We start from the raw sequence: 15,518 nt of genomic DNA, 5'->3' as shown, positions 1-15,518 counted from the left end.
TAGAGAAGCAATGGAGATTTGGAAGGAGTGGCCAGTGAGAGGGCAGGGAGATTGTGGTAGGGGTGAGGGGAGGGAGTGAGGTATTGGGGAAGGGGGGAGGGGTCGGAAATTCACATAGCCTATAACTTAAAGGGGGCAGATAAGGTTTTATAAGATTATACTATACTCCTGTTTGTCTATTTATTCACCAAAGAAATCTGTCAACATGTAAAACTGGTTACAATGGTTCTCTGCCGATGTGGGGTGAGATAAATGGTGGGCTTGGGTGAATAGGGCAGGGTGGGAAAGATGGGAATGGAGGGAAAAGGGACTTTATCCCCCCTTTTATAAATTTTGTTTGTAATTTTTTAACCATATAAATAAATGTATCATCTATCAAAACACTTAGCTGAAACCTTGTATCCTTTAATAATTACAATTGGATCTAACTTTTTTTCACACACACTTAGGAGAGCACAATATTATCTTGGATTTTGACTTTTTTCAAAAGGCAGAAACTTCCTACACCTCTTCTAGAATTCAAACTCCATGGCTAAAGAACATTCCGTTAAGACTTTCTAAAGGGCAGTTTAGTAACATGTATCAACATGTGAAATTTTCATACCCCTTCAACCCAGAAGGCATTTCTAGAAGTTTATCCTAAAGAAACTGCATAGTAAGGCGGAAGGATGACTCCTACGACAGAATGTATTGCCCGTGAAACTGGAAATTGGCTTTGCACTTGCATGGGACTGCATAAACTATGGCAAATGGCTACAGACGCCTCTTGTCTATGGACCACATTTCCAGGTGCAAGACTCTCTTTGCCCCTCTTCTCAGAGATGTGCCTTTTGGGTCTCTGTTTCCCCAAACCCTCCTCCTAGTTCTTGGTTATAAGACCCCGTGTCGCTGGTGGTGGATCACCCACACTCACCTAGTCAGCGTAGGTTTGCGGTGGTTGGTATTAGAGCAGAAGATATTGTTGGTCTTGCGCAAGCCCTCCAGAAACTCGTGCACCGACTGGCTGCGGAGCTCGGCCAGTGGCCGGATCTCATGCTTGAGGTACCACTGGTGCGCGTCAAAACACTTTGCACATAGAAGTTGCTCGCACTCGAAGCACCAGAAGTCAGCCGGCTCTTTGCAGCGAGTGCAAAAGGTCTCCTTACCCACGATCTGCCGGTATATAGACAGGCGCCTCTGCAGACACTCGAAGAAGACGTTATCCAAAACCCGGGTGTCAGCACCTGGTGGCCTGGGGGCTTGGCAGATGGGACACTGCTCACCCTGTGCCTCCAGGCACCTTGAGCACAGCGTGTGCAGACAAGGCAGCAGCTTGGGGCACTTGGCTTCTGTCTGGCAGCCCTGGCAGTACAGGAACTGGAACTCATCCTCAGTAGCTGGCTGGGGGTACCAGAGAGGGAGGTGAGGTCTAAAGGCCAAGGTGTCCCCACTCACCAGCAGCTGGCCACCATGGTTGGAGATGATACAGAACTTCATACTCCATTCCAGCCCATCATGGCTGATGCAAACCCCAGACTTAGTATACTAACCTCTCCCCACTCCCACCTCCATTTATTCAGACCTTTCTGCTCTCTCCACAATTGAATAAGCATATCCTTCCATCAGACATAGCACCAGATCATGAGATACAGGACACTTCCCTGGCTTCAAAGAATTCAGTTTAAAAAAGGGCTATATGCAGTACCAACCTCATGTAAAATATTTAATACAGTTTGATGGTTACTCAAAAAGTGAAACTACCATATGAGGACGGGGTTGGATGGGCAGAGTATTGCATAAGAAATAGCTGGAAGGCTTCCTAGAGAAGAAAGTACAGAAGTTGTGAAGCCTTAGCCAAGCACCTCTCTTGTCCCACCAGCTCCCGGCTTTGGGCCTGGGAAATCCTGTTCCGTTTTCAGTACATGAGACACGCTCCAAGATACCCCCTTCTCCCTTGTCCCTAATCTGGGATTCTTCCTCAGGGCTATGAAGCAAGTCAACCAGGGTGGGTGGGAGAATCCAGTGTTAGGTGCCACCTACCCTCAGCAGGCTTTTTAATTTTTTTTTTTTGCACCCCTTGCTGTGAAGAAGTGCTGCCTAGATAGGTCCCCTAACTCCCCTTTTCCACTCTCCCCCCATCCGATCCCAGTCAAGAGTGTCCGGGCCCTAACGCCCACTTTCCCCCCTTTTGGGTTACTCTTTAAAGGTACTTGGCCAAATCCCCCTGGCCCTTTCCTCCTCTCCTCCCACCACAGCAAAAACGACAAAATAGCTTCAGCCCCATCACCCCCAAACTCCGTAATACCTCTGTGGGACTGCGGCTGGGGCTGGACTGATGGCCTTCAGAGGGAGACTCCCGGGCAGGCTTGGTGGGCGTGTGGGGCATTGCGGGATCTCGCTGGGGCCCGGGAGAGCCGACCGGCGCAGGCTCCATCCGCACGGACCAAGGGGTTTCGATTCCCGGCTTTGCTGTCAGGACGCGCGAGTAGAAACTAAGGCAGTGACGAGCGACGCCTCACTGAAGCTCCCCAACCCCGAGCTGACCGTAAGGGGCGGTGCCTGCCTACGACCCGCCTCCCGAGAGGAAGTGAGACAGCGCGGGGGCGGGTCTAGGACGGGTCTGGGGCGGGTCTGGGGCGGGTCTGGGGCGGGTCTGGGCGCTGCAGGGGCGGTGAGGTCCACCGTGGGTTTTGAAGACACTCTCCCAAAAAGGGGAGCAGCAAGATGGGTAATGAGGTGCACTTCTGACCCGGGGGGGTCGGGAGGGGGGTGGGACCCTGTGGTCTACGTGGCCTAGGAAGGCCTGTTCTGGGCTTTGAGTTAGCTTAGTCAGATTTCCCCCATGGGGAAAGGGTGTAAGGGGAGGAGGACTGAGCATAGAGATGGAATTCATCAGTGTTAGTCAGGACTTTAAACTGAGATTTTCATATTGTATTGGGCTGGCTGGGAAGGACTGCTCTCACGTGGTACGTGAAGGAAGTGGGTGGGGGGGAGAGTCTCAGCGGGGGATTCAGGGCTTGTTCTAAGACTGAGAAGGCACTTGTAAAGGCATAAAGATTTGAAAGGGAGCCTGTTGAGGAACTAGTTTTGGTTACTTTCAGATTTAAGAGAGGATTCATAAGCAATGTTTGCCAAGGCTTGAGTAGCTAAGATGCGATGGTGGCTAGGAATAGTAAAGTTAGGGATGGCAGAATCACAAGACCAGAAACTGGAGTTGAGGGTGAAGGGCTAGAATGATTAAACACAGTTGTTATACCTGCTATAGCAATGAAAACTCTTTAGGCATAGACCAGAGATGGGTGTGTGGAGATAGAGGGCCACTGGAGAATCACTGGTCCTTACAAACTAACCCAAAAACACCCAAAAGGTGACTGATTAACCACAGAAAACAGTTCCACAAAAGAATGAACCTCTCCCCAAAAGAACACTATATTGGAACAATTTCTGCACTGGCAAAAGGCAGTTCTCCTGCCCGCTTGTGACTATCCTTTTTTTTTTTTCTCCTTTTCCTAATAAAACTGTCCTTTTAAACTGTAACCTTCATTTGTCTGTGTCTGTGCAAGTGCCGTAGTAGTCTCCCAGGTAAGCTTGCCTTGTGCCACTGAAAAGGAAATTCTGGTGAAACATTTCTCAGAGGTAGCCCAAAGACCCCAGTCACTGAACCCAACATCTCACCAAAAACAACCTCAAGATGGACCAGTGTCGGGCACAAGAGAGGGGACAAGTGTCCTTTTCATCCCTTAAGAAACAGTGTGGGCCCTCCCTGGTGGCGCAGCGGGTTGAAGCACAGCACTGAGAGTCTAAAGCCGCTTCCGCATGAGTTCGATTCCCGCCTGCCCCGGAGGTGACCACATGGCGTGGCAGACCTCTCCTGACCAGCCCGCTGCTCCCCTCAGCAGTGTACTTCGTCGATCAGCCTGTTCTGTACCCCACTCTGTCTCTGGTGAATCCTCTCACCCTCCACGTCTCTGGCCTGTACCCCAGTTCTGTACGAATAAATAAATAAATCTTAAAAAAAAATATCTTAAAAAAAAAAGAAAAGAAACAGTGTGTAATAAACTATTATATTATTTAAAAAAAAGAAAAGAAAAGAAAAGAAACAGTGTGATTCTTGTGCTTACTGGGACAGTCATTCTGACAACATAGGGATAGGTGACCCCATTTAGGACTGTGGCTGCAGAATCAAGACCCTCATTGGTTATGCTAAAGATGAGGGGAACAGGCTCATGCCTTGTATGACAGCTGGGAAGACTGGTGGATGTGAGGCTGTGGGAGCCTGCCCTGCCCTCCAGCCTAATCAGTGCCCAGGGCTTTAGAATAAGTCCGTTAAACCTGTAATAGCCAAAGACCACCATCAATGAGCAGGCACCTGCAGAAAAGACCTGGCTTGTGGGCTATGGCTGAGGATTGAGGGACCTGAAAAGGCATAGGTCTAGCTCCGTTGCTCCTTTGGAAGACAGGCTGCTCTCTGTTGGAAGTTAATACTTCTCAGAGTAACTTCACCTTTTGTATTCACAAGCCATGGAAAGGCAGGTTGCCTCTGGCACCTGGATCAAGGGATGTACTGTATCTGGATCTGCAGGACAAAGCATCTCTGTGGTGCTCTGGAGGGCCTGCCCTTGGACAGGGCCATCCTTACTCTGCTCCACTCCCCAGGGCCAGCACATACATTTCTCTTTTTACACCAATGTTCAAATCCTTTTGCTCTGTAACAGGGTGGTCCCCAGGAAAAGGAAGGAGGAGGGGTTCCAGGTTCCCTGCCCCACCCAGAAGGTGGGTGGAGCTGAGCCAGTAGGAGAGAAGAATCTGGAAAGGGGACTGAACAGTAAGGAAGCAGGATGGAGAGCCAGAAGGAGACCTGAGGGAAGCACATGGAGCAGAGACACGCAAAGAAGGGGCTCTTGTTTCTTGTCCCTGGACTGGTTGAAACAGATGTGGGTGAGAGACCCGTGGGGAGGTTCACTATGGCAGTGTTTATGTTGATTTTGATTTTGCTCTTTTCCTCCTAGACTTCTCTGGCCATGTCTGACCCTTTTCTATGGGTTCCGGCCAAAAGGTGTTTTAGACTTGTGGCGGGCTTTCAGGCTTTGCTTTGGGCCAATCCCTTTTGGGTGGACTTTTACCCACGAGGGGAGAGGTAACTTTGGGTGTTTGATTTAGAACCTATATTCTTTGCCTTTTCTGTATTGCACACTCGTTGTATCAAAGTTCCTTTCCATTAAAGGTCTTATATGTCTTGTCTTGATGTGGAGGATGGCAGAACCTATTTAGAGTAGGTAGGTTTGGGGGTTCAGGGGTCTCCCTCTCCCTTCCCTATAACAAATTCACATATCAATACCAGTGGGGACATAGAGAGTAATAATTTACTGACCATGCCCTGGAGAAACCTTATTTCTAGATAAGGACCTCCCTACAGGTTACCCCAATATTGTAAGTTTGGAGAGGGAGTACTTAAAGGATTGGTAGCAGTTTCTTGATGTTGGTGAAAGTCTGGCTCCTGAACCCTTTACAAAGTCTAACTCCCTTCTGCTTTTCTAAGGCCCATTGGTGAGCAAGGGGCAAAAGGCAAGGACTCCAGACCCTCCCAAGCGCCTCCTATTACTCTCCCTCCCCGCCCCAGCTCGGTCCTCCCAGCGCAGGGGGCGCTATACAACGACAGGAGCGGTGCCACCAGGTCTCCTTATGCAAGGACTGCAGCCGCCCGCAGCGCAAGTGAAACCGGAAGCGTCGGTCGGCGGGGGCGGGGCAGTTTGGCGGTCGCTTGCCAAGCATCGCTCCGCTAGGGGCTTGAGACGTCCTCCCTGTCCAGAATCATGCTGGGCAGGTCCGGATACCGGGCACTGCCCTTAGGAGACTTTGATCGCTTCCAGCAGTCGAGCTTCGGCTTCCTGGGCTCGCACAAGGGCTGCCTGTCCCCGGAGCGGGGCGGCGTGGGGACCGGGGCCGGTGAGTGGCCCCCTGCATGGCAGACTTTGGGGGGAAAGCTGACACCCCCTCCAGGCCCGAGCCTTCTGCCTCTGAGGAGCCAGTGAGCTGACTCTTAACGGTGCCTTGTTCCCTGAGGACCGAGAGGGAAGGCGATATGAAGAGTGGCCTGGACCGGGCGCTGGGATGCTCGCGCTGATCTGCCTTTCCTAGGGCTACGGATTGCCCCGGAGTTTTCTTTTCTTCCAAGAAGCCTTGTCCCACCCCATTCCTTCTCGATTCTTAGCAGCCCTTTAGGCCTGGGCGTTGGCTTCATGCCCGCATTTGGCATAAAAATAAACCATGATCTTGGATTAATATATCACCTATACGGTTAGGACACTTGACTACAGAGAAATGACAGAACCTTTGCCCCAGGGGGCACCTCTGGATACCCAAACCTCACCATCTCCCTGTTTCCTGAAGATGCACAGGCCAAGAAGGCCATGCTGCCTATTGCTTCTGCCCTGGCCTTGTCTTGCTTCAAAGCCCTGTGTAGTTTCTCTGGGCCCATGTGCAAGATCCCACCTGCTTCTGCCTGACAGACACACCCTGGAAAATTTGCTTCCTCCTGAGCCCTCCCCTAATGAAAGCTGCCCTTATCCTGCAGAGACATGGGTCTGTGACTGCATGAAAGGAGACAAGTTAATTCTGCAGTTTGGAGAGCCCACAGGGTGTGGGGTTTCTGAGAGTAAAGAGCAAAGGGACCTGTCTGCTTTCTCTGCAGGGTGGGGAGGAAGAGGAGAGCAGAGCGTATCCCCATCAGATTCTGGAGCTCCATTTCCATCCTTGGCTCCTGGTTCCCCAGAGAATCAGGCTCAAATAAGCCTTTCCTTGCTAGTTCTCCCCCTCCCAACCTGAAGTTGCCTTAAGTGAGGCTTGCTTTTTATGGTCCTTAGGGCATTAAAATGAGGCAATAAGATTGTGAGCTGGGAAAAGACATCTTAATCCTCATCTATAGCTCCTGTTGACAAGCCACTAATGGTTTGTCTCTGAGCTAAAGCATCTCTAAAAGAGTCTAAAAGACTGCTTGAAAGCACACAGCTAGTGGTAAAGGAGGCATGTGTTATGCCAATGCCATTCACTTCAATCTAGCTGGTATTTACAGATGCCCAGGTGCTCCAGGCTCTGTGCCAGGTATGGGTAGGCAGTATAAACCAGACAAGGGGGTTGACTGCTGCATGCTTCTGTGAGGAGAGCATCACATGGATTGGCTTCTCAGACCCAGTGGCTGTCGCTTGAAAGAGCTAGACCTTGTGAGGGTGGGACTTCACACAGATTAGTTTTGATGTTTGGGAGGAGGGAAGAGTGCTTTGACAGCACCTTTCCAAAGATAGGGGAATATCAGGCAGGGAGGTAAATTGAAAACCCCCAAGAAGGAGGGAACCATTGAAGGGGGAAGTGGACAAAAGTTGTGCTTGACCGAGTTCACCTGCATATAGCTGTCCTGCCAGGTCCGATTGGTATTCCATGATGGACTCTCTGTCCTTGTCCCCAGATGCTCCTCAGAGCTGGCCTTCCTGTCTCTGCCATGGCCTTATCAGTTTTCTGGGATTCTTGCTGCTAATGATCACCTTCCCCATTTCCGGCTGGTTTGCTCTGAAGGTAAGGCTGCCTGGGTCGGTACCCAGGATGTTTGGGTCACACTAGGAGCTTTAGTATGGCTGTATGCATTCTCTATACTCTGCTCCCTGTGCCTAAATATCATATTTTCACATCTCAGTGAAAAGGACCAGGCAAGGTTTATTCAATTCCATCTTTCAGATGAGGAAACTGAAGCTCAGACTTGTCCAGTGATTGGTAGAAACAAGCCTTCCCAAATTCCCAAGTCCTGGGGTCTGGACCCAGGTCATAAGGTACACACAGATATCTTTGTCACATCATCTTCCCCTTGCGTTAAGCTAAATTAGAAATGAAAACATCTGGCTTTGGCTTAAACCACAAGTAATAAATAGTAGGAATTTGGGGCCTCATAAACAAAGGATGGTGTGGCTAAGGAACAGGTGTGCTGTGGTTAAGTAGCCCACAAGAAAACGCGGTTAATATGGAAAACCAGGCAGGCCTTGTTGTTCGTGCAGCCGGAGGGACAGTCATGGTGGTCCGAAGCCTTTGAGCTTGTTTGGTCAGGAAAGGAGTCCATGGAACACCCTAAATCCTACTCTTAAACTGCCAGAGACAGATTCTTTGTGACCTTAGCAAGCCCTTTGCCTCTCTGGGCATTCCCTTCGCAGTTTTATTTTATTTATGTCTTTGAAGACTCCAGAGATCTGAAGTTGGCAAAGCCCTTTCCTCAGAGTTGCCGTTAAGAGGCACTTCCTGCTTCTTGCCCTAACTAATCCAGGAGCAGACAGCTTCCTGATTTGAGTCATCTCTAGCTTGAGATCACACAAACAAAAAGTTTCTTAGAGGATCAAGTTCGTACAGTGTGGTAGTTGAGACATGGCCTTTGGAGGTGATTGGAACTGCATTCAGTCTCACCTGTTTCACTTTGGTCCTGTGTAATTTTTTTTTAAAGATTTATTTATGCATACAGAACTGGGGTACAAGTCAGAGGTACAGAGGCAGTGAGAGGATTCCCCAGAGACAGAGTGGGAAGCAGAACAGGCAGATTGGCAAAGGACACCGCTGAGGGGAGCAGTGGGCAGGTCAGGAGAGATCTGCGCCATGTGGGTCACCTCCCTGGTGGGGGATTGAACTGGTGCTGAGCTGCCGCAGCTAGCTTCATAATGCACTTTAACCCATTGCGTCATCAGGAAGGGCCCCTGTGTGGTTTTTGATCAAGCCACTTAGCCTGTCTTGAGCCTGGGTTTACTCAGCTAAAAGCAGTGTCCAAGGGGAGAAGGAGAGAGAGTGACAGGGATCTGAGCAGATGTCATTATCAGGCCAGATTTACCACTTTCAACCTTTTCCCTTGCCATTGTGGACAGATTGTGCCAACTTATGAACGGATGATTGTGTTTCGTCTGGGCCGGATCCGTACCCCACAAGGGCCTGGCATGGTTCTGCTCCTACCCTTCATTGATTCCTTCCAGAGGGTGGATCTGAGGACACGAGCCTTCAACGTCCCGCCTTGCAAGGTGAGGTGCTTCTCAGCTCCCCTGAACAGAGGGAGTGGAGGCTTGTGCAGAGTATATTGTGGGTGCTATGGCCTGTGAGTAGCCATCTATGGGGAGTGAGTTATAGAGAGACAATGAAGAAGAAACTAGAAAATCAAGGATGGAGGCTAGGAGGACATCTCCGCCTTGTATTCTTGATCCCGTTCGATTTGGAACTCCATTTTGCCAAACTATGAGGAGTTAGCTTCCAGGTTGGGGGTCATGCTGGGTGGCCTCAGTAGGCCTGAGCTCCCTGTAACCCCTTGAGCATCTCCTCTTTCATCTTCTCCCCCAACAGTTGGCCTCCAAGGATGGGGCTGTGCTGTCCGTGGGGGCCGATGTCCAGTTCCGCATTTGGGACCCAGTCCTGTCGGTAATGACTGTGAAGGACCTGAACACAGCCACTCGCATGACAGCCCAGAATGCCATGACCAAGGCCCTGCTCAAGAGGCCTCTGCGGGAGATCCAGATGGAGAAGCTCAAGATCAGTGACCAGCTCCTGGTAGGTCACTCCTCACAAGTAGAGTTCAGTGATGGCACCTGAGCCTGACTTTGCCTGCCAGGCAGGGCATTTTGAGCAAAACACCACATCAGTCTGGGCCTCACTTTACTCTGTGTCCCAAGACACACCAGTGGTCTGGCTGGGGCTTGACTTGAGAAGCAGAAGAAGCACGTGGGCCCCAGGGATCTCGGGCAAGCCTGACTTGGAGAAGTAAAGGGGCTGGCTCGAGCAGGGGGGTGGCCTGGCAGAAATTTAGGGTCCCTGACTTGGTCTGCTGGGCAACACTAGGCCTCAGGCTCTTTCACTCTCAGAGCAGCAAGTAGGTAGAAGGGTTGGGGCCCCTCGGACCCAGTTACCTGGGAGATTTCATACCTCACAGGACCGCCATATGCATTTAGTAGTTTGGGATTGCATATTCTGAACAGCACAGAGGGACAGGAGGACATTTGAACCTTTTCCTACTTCTCCATATGTGAACATATATCTATGCTGGATCTTAGCTCAGATCCCTCTGTGACAGGTGGGAAATGGAGACAGGCCACGCTAACCTATACTCCCTCCCATATCCTCATAGGGGAATGTGGCAGAAGCTTTCCTCAACCCCTTGCCCCAGTCAGGGGAGCTAGGGCCAAGGGACAGAGGGACAATGGGGAAATGCTAGTCCTGGTGGCCCCAGTCCCTACAGGAAGTGATTAACCAAGTAGGTCAAATTGCTAAGAAAATACTATTGATGACAGTTAAGTTTGTGTGTCGCATTTGATAGTTTTCATTCATTCTGCCTCCACCATCAGAGCTCAGCTTTACACCTGCTACAATTAGTATACTGTCTTTTTATTTTGGAGGAAGGAAAGCCAGACTCAAATGATTTGACTCTCCTTAAGTGCCGTGGTCAGAGACACAGCTAGGCCAAAGCTAGTCCTGTCGCCAACCCACAATCCAGCACTTATTCTCATATAACCCAGTAACGTGCTGTTAACAGTTTGTGTTCATGAATGCATGTTCTATTTTTTTATGATTTATTTATTTATGCATACAGAACTGGGGTGCAGGCCAGAATGTAGGGGCAATGAGAGGATTCGCCAGAGACAGTGGGGAGCAGAACAGGCAGATTGACTGAAATACACTGCTGAGGGGAGCAGCGGGTGAGACAGGAGAGGTCTGCTGTGCCATGTGGTCACCTCCGGGGCTAGGGATCAAACTCACATTAAAGCAGCTGTGGCTGGCTTGCAATGCTGTGTCTAACCCATTGCACCTCCAGGGAGGCCCCCCCCAAAAGGGCATCTCTAACTAGCTCTGTCACGTGTCTGCTACCTCCCCCAGGGCTCCCCATTCTTCTGAAAAAATTCCAGGGAGCAGGAGCAGCCTGCCTCTGTGTCCTTGGCTCTCTCTAGTGCCCCAGCCCACACTTGAGGATCCTGCTAACTAGAAGTGCCATTATCACAGCTCCCCACATAATCCAGATTTTCGTGTCTGAGCTTTAGCACACACTTCCCACTACCTGGCAGGGCCCTGGGTAAGTCCTCCTGGCATCACTTCCCCTCTGAGTCTCAGGCCCTGCTGGACCTGCAGGTGAGGCAAGCCATCTCCTGCTTGTACCTGCCCATAGCTGGGTTGTGATACCCTCTGCCAGTGTCTTGGGCTGGTAGCTACTCAAGGGGTATCTGGTGTGTCCTGCACCACTGTGTCCACATGGCCATGCTAGCCTGCCCAAAGGTAATGTTCTAGAAAAAATTATTGAATGAACTCCTTTTCTTCCAGTTGGAGATCAATGATGTGACTCGGGCCTGGGGACTGGAGGTGGACCGTGTGGAGCTGGCGGTGGAGGCTGTGCTGCAGGCGCCTCAGGAGAGCCCAGCTGCAGCTGGCCTGGACAGCACCCTCCAGCAGCTGGCCCTTCACTTCCTGGGAGGAGGCATGTCCTCAGTCACAGGAGGTGCCCCCCCTCCAGGGTCAGGTGAGGAGCCTCAGGGAAGAGAGGGTGGGGGAGTTCAGTGGGGTGCTCAGCTTGGTGTCCAGCACTGGCCAAGCTTTGCTATTTGCATCCTTAACCCAGCTCCTTTGTGCAATGCACACTCTGTGCAGCTGATCAGGCCACCCGACTCTCGAATTGGCCAGAACGAAGCCAGTAAAAAAGGCGCAGGTACCTGTGAGTGTCGGGGGCCTTTGGCAGCTGCGATGGAAGGAAGCAGTAGTACCCAGGCAAGAGTTTTACACTCAAGACTGGAGTAACTTAGAAGAAGGGTGTCTGGGGGGTGCTTAAGGCGTGTAAGGGAAGTTGAACAGTCCTGAGCAAATCTCAGTGGGAACTGCCACAGAAGGCCACAGTGATCCTGACGCACATTGACCTCTGCCTTCCTCCCCTCACCCTGATGGCCACCTCCCAGCAGACACAGTGGAGATGGTGAACGAAGACGAGCTGCCCGCCCCTCACGAGGGTACTGTGCCCAGCCTGAAGCAGCCTTTGGCTGAGGGGCTGCTGAGTGCCCTGCAGCCCTTCCTGTCTGAGGCCCTGGTCAGCCAGGTCGGCGCTTGCTACCAGTTCAATGTCATCCTGTCCAGTGGCGCCCAGAGCATCTACTTCCTGGACCTCACTACAGGTATACAAATGCCCTCCCTGCTCTCTCCTTCCCACCCATTTTCCTTGAACCCTGTCAGGGTTCTTTTTTCGACCTTCCACTGTACCTACCAACAGTTAGAGGTAACCTCTAGTGGTCAGGGGCCTGGACACCATTTGCAGACAGAACTATGCAGGCCGTAGTCTCTCTACTACCAGCAGGACAGCTCCGATAGCTCCACAAGAAGTGAAAGAAACAGGCATGGAGGCCTGGCATAGCCTTTGGCCACAGCAAGAGCCCAGACGTTGCAGTCTGCTCAACACTTTGTGCCTTTTCTTGCCTAGTTCTCACCACAAGCCTATGCTTGAGGGATTATTAGTGGCCCCTATTTCTCCAGCTTGGAAACTGAGCCTGCATGATCACATAGTCAACGGAATTTGAATCCAGAGTATTAGTATCTAACTCACTTCCAAGACACACACTAATGAACCCTCCCTTTCCTCTGCTCCATAGCTGTCCCCCACTAATGTTCTTTTCTTTCCCTTCACAGGTCAAGGAAGGGTGGGCCACGGGGTACCTGACAACATCCCTGACGTGGTGGTGGAGCTGACCGAGGTAGACCTGCAGGCACTCCTGTGCAGGCAGCTGCGGCCCCTGGGGGCCTACGTGAGCGGGCGGCTGAAGGTGAAGGGCGACTTGGCCGTGGCCATGAAGCTGGAGGCAGTCCTCAGGGCCCTGAAGTAGAAGCCTTAGCTGATAGTCCAAAGCCCAGCCTTGGGCCGGGCAGGAAGCCACAGGGGCATCTTGGAGGAGGAGGTGCTGTACCTCAGATTATTGAGGCCTGAGAAGATTCAGGCCCAGCCAGGAGCCAGTGAATAGAGACTGGGAGTCGCCTGAGCCGGGAAAGGCTGTGTCACGTTGCCCTGCCCTTCTCACCAACACTCGTGGTCTGGACTAGTCTGCCCAGCTCATTCCTCCATGGAGGGCCTAGCCCGGAGCTGGGTATACAGTGCAGTGACAGGACCGCCACGCCTGCCCCGCTCTGCTAGCACTGGACTGGAGAGGCAGGGCCCACACACAGCCTGACAGCACCAGTCAGTGCACGAGAGCAGAGCCTGAGGGTCAGGCTCCGAGCTCTGGAGCCGGTGATCGGAGAGGCTGGGGGTGGGCGAGGGGAGGCAGCCACCACGAAGAGGACTGCAGTGGGAGGGATCTGGGCCCAGCCTGCCTTCCTGGTAGCAGCGCAGGCCCACGCTAGTAGGGCTGGGATGGGAGGAGGGGGCCCGCCCCTGGCCTGGCTTCTGAAGATGTTTTGACTCCTCTACCAGCTCCCAGCCCTGTCTTGCATGTCTGAAGGGCCGGGACTCAGGGCAGCATGAAGGAGAGCCCTGTTGTTGTTGTGCTTCTGATCAGAGGTTTGAAAGCTTCTAATAAACGTCATGGTTACAACGTATTGGAGAGAAACGAAGGTGGGGGGCAGGAGGAAGATCCTGGAGGCTGATGCAGGCCCTCAGGGGGTGATCCTCTTGAGTCACCCCACGTCCCCTTCCTGCTGCGCGTCTCAAAGCTTCCGAGATAGGAGCAGAACTCAGCTCCTCTTTATAGAGTTAGGGTAGAGGTTTGCCACAGAAGAATGGGTATGGGTGTGTCACAGCTGGTCCCCAAACATTAATGAGGCAAGGTAGAGACTCGTACACTCATTTGAGTATGAATTTGGGGCTGCTGTTAGCTTTTACTCCTTTTACACCCTGGGCCGCTGGGTCTCCACAAGAAGGGAAAGAAACAGGCGTGGAGGCCTGCCGCAGCCCCAGGAGCCTGACTCACTTTGCTCCAGTGCTCAAGACCAGACCCCAGTAGAGGGGCCTTTGACTGTCTCATCCTAAAAATGAAGCTCATGACCTAGGGAGACTTGGGAGGAAAAAAAGCCACAGAGACCCCTGGGCTTGCCCCGTGGCCACAGGCCTTCCCCTTCAGGCACACTCTGTTTTCCTGGACACCAGGCTCCTTTTCATCTGCCCTTTTATTCTTGCTCTATGTGCCTGATCCCTTGTAGACCTCCCTGCACAAAAGACAGATTAGGGTTTCAACCCCAGGGCCTTTCGGGCAGCTCGCAGCCTGCTGCCGCTGCCTCTGCACCCCTCTTCACGTTTCTGGAGGTGCCTATTGTGGGTTGTCTGCTCAGAAGCCTTCCCTGCAGGCCCTGCAGCCATCTTGAGTCTAGTGGTTCTTTGCCCCTCACCTGGGCTTTCGGAGCTGGGGGGCCGTCACTGCCCATTTTTCCTGGTTGCATTGCCCATCTTTGGTAAGAGGCTGTCCACCTCGGTGGATTATGAGCTTCAAGGGGAGCAGTCCCCCTCTGTTCCCACCAAGTCACTCATCAGGGGTTCACAGAGAAACCCAACATCTTGCTAAGGGGAAATGAAACTCCTGACTTTCTCTGTGGGGGTGGGGGAACACAAACAACTTTTCGGGGAAAACGTCTTTGTGGTGGAAAGCAAAACATGCCAAGAATCTGTAAAACCCCCTCCTGGTGAGGAGATCCCCTTGTCTAGACCAGCACTCCAGGAGAGGGAGGCTACAGGTTCAAGGGACTCTGCTTGGCTTTGGAGGAATGAGCAGATCTTGCAGTCCACAGAGGGAAGATCTAAGGGTCAGGGTGTGAGGAGGGAGAGGATGCAATCAGAGAAGGCTTCCCTGAGGGGGTGATAACCTGAGACACTGAGTAATGAGAGGAGTAGGGAGAAGATGGACAGAGGCCAAAGCCCTTGTAAGGACCCAGGTATCCCTGACTTGGGTATCTGGAACCTGAAGTATGAAGAGGCTATGTGCAGGCATTTGGGGAGGGGATAGAAATAGTGGTTACTGTGTGCAGAGTCTGTCCTTGTACTAGACTGGACACCCTATTTATCATGTTTTTCCTCCAGATAAGCTGGTGATTAAGAATTAAAATAGTATGTATTGATACACTAGTGTTTCATTTTGATGTTACATTATTGTATTTATTTCTAAGGGCCAGGCACATCATGAATAGATTTTTATGAATCCATTCATGAAAATTCTGCACAATCACCACAGATAAATTCTCAGCAGAATCTTAACTCCTTTTTGCCAGCACCAGTATTGGCCCCTGGTATCCCCCAACTTTTCATTCTGTTCTTGTGCTCTTGGTGCCGTTTCCCTGAAGTCTGTCTGTTCTCACACAGGCTTCTTGCAAGGCAATGTTTAGGATCATTTTTCTTTGCATCATCCATGGAATCATAAATTATGCCAAAGACAGTTGTCACTTCCTAGATGGGTTCTGAATCCAGACCTGTTGGATTCAACAGACCTGCCCCAATCTTAGGCCGTTGAAAGGCAGACACAGGCAAGATCCTAAGGTGGGAACAACTTCAGGGAGCAGATATTCCAAAAATTAGGGGGGGG

The 15,518-nt window shown here is 51.5% G+C and overlaps 2 protein-coding genes across 5 annotated transcripts in view; one reads left to right on the top strand and one right to left on the bottom strand.

Moving 5' to 3' along the window:
- The window catches only part of PML (promyelocytic leukemia), a 66,389-nt gene extending 63,892 nt beyond the window's left edge, over positions 1-2,497 (bottom strand). For 2 of the 3 annotated variants that reach the window (XM_004687967.2, XM_012728756.1), the window contains exons 1-2: positions 2,285-2,497; positions 914-1,380 (exon numbers count right to left, since the gene is read on the bottom strand). In XM_004687967.2, coding sequence (XP_004688024.1) covers positions 914-1,380; positions 2,285-2,413 — 596 coding nt within the window. In that variant the 5' untranslated portion in view covers positions 2,414-2,497. The remainder of the gene's footprint in view (positions 1-913; positions 1,381-2,284) is intronic. The other variant, XM_012728757.1, reaches the window with a different exon arrangement.
- Positions 2,498-5,682: 3,185 nt separating this feature from the next.
- On the top strand, positions 5,683-13,546 carry STOML1 (stomatin (EPB72)-like 1). Of its 2 annotated transcripts, none has more exons than XM_004687963.2 (7): positions 5,683-5,925; positions 7,442-7,548; positions 8,871-9,020; positions 9,337-9,540; positions 11,299-11,494; positions 11,928-12,137; positions 12,646-13,546. In XM_004687963.2, exons 1-7 carry the CDS (start codon positions 5,793-5,795, stop codon positions 12,837-12,839), a joined length of 1,194 nt encoding a protein of 397 aa, XP_004688020.1. In that variant the 5' UTR covers positions 5,683-5,792; the 3' UTR covers positions 12,840-13,546. The 2 variants fall into 2 exon arrangements, with proteins under 2 accessions (XP_004688020.1, XP_004688019.1); XM_004687962.2 differs by having other exon boundaries at positions 11,925-12,137.
- The last annotated feature ends 1,972 nt before the right edge of the window (positions 13,547-15,518 follow it).

The sequence above is a fragment of the Condylura cristata genome, unplaced genomic scaffold (assembly GCF_000260355.1).
Source record: "Condylura cristata isolate star-nosed mole 26May11 unplaced genomic scaffold, ConCri1.0 scaffold00023, whole genome shotgun sequence".
NCBI classification, from domain to species: Eukaryota; Metazoa; Chordata; class Mammalia; order Eulipotyphla; family Talpidae; genus Condylura; species Condylura cristata.
This window is presented reverse-complemented; position numbering and strand designations above follow the sequence as displayed.

Excerpts from the sequence above, each read along its gene's own strand:
- STOML1 (XM_004687962.2), top strand. The coding sequence starts at position 5,793 with ATGCTGGGCAGGTCCGGATACCGGGCACTGCCCTTAGGAGACTTTGAT. Across the intron at positions 9,021-9,336 it reads TCAACGTCCCGCCTTGCAAG|TTGGCCTCCAAGGATGGGGC; the intron begins GTGAGGTGCTTC and ends CTCCCCCAACAG. Across the intron at positions 12,138-12,645 it reads CTTCCTGGACCTCACTACAG|GTCAAGGAAGGGTGGGCCAC; the intron begins GTATACAAATGC and ends TTCCCTTCACAG.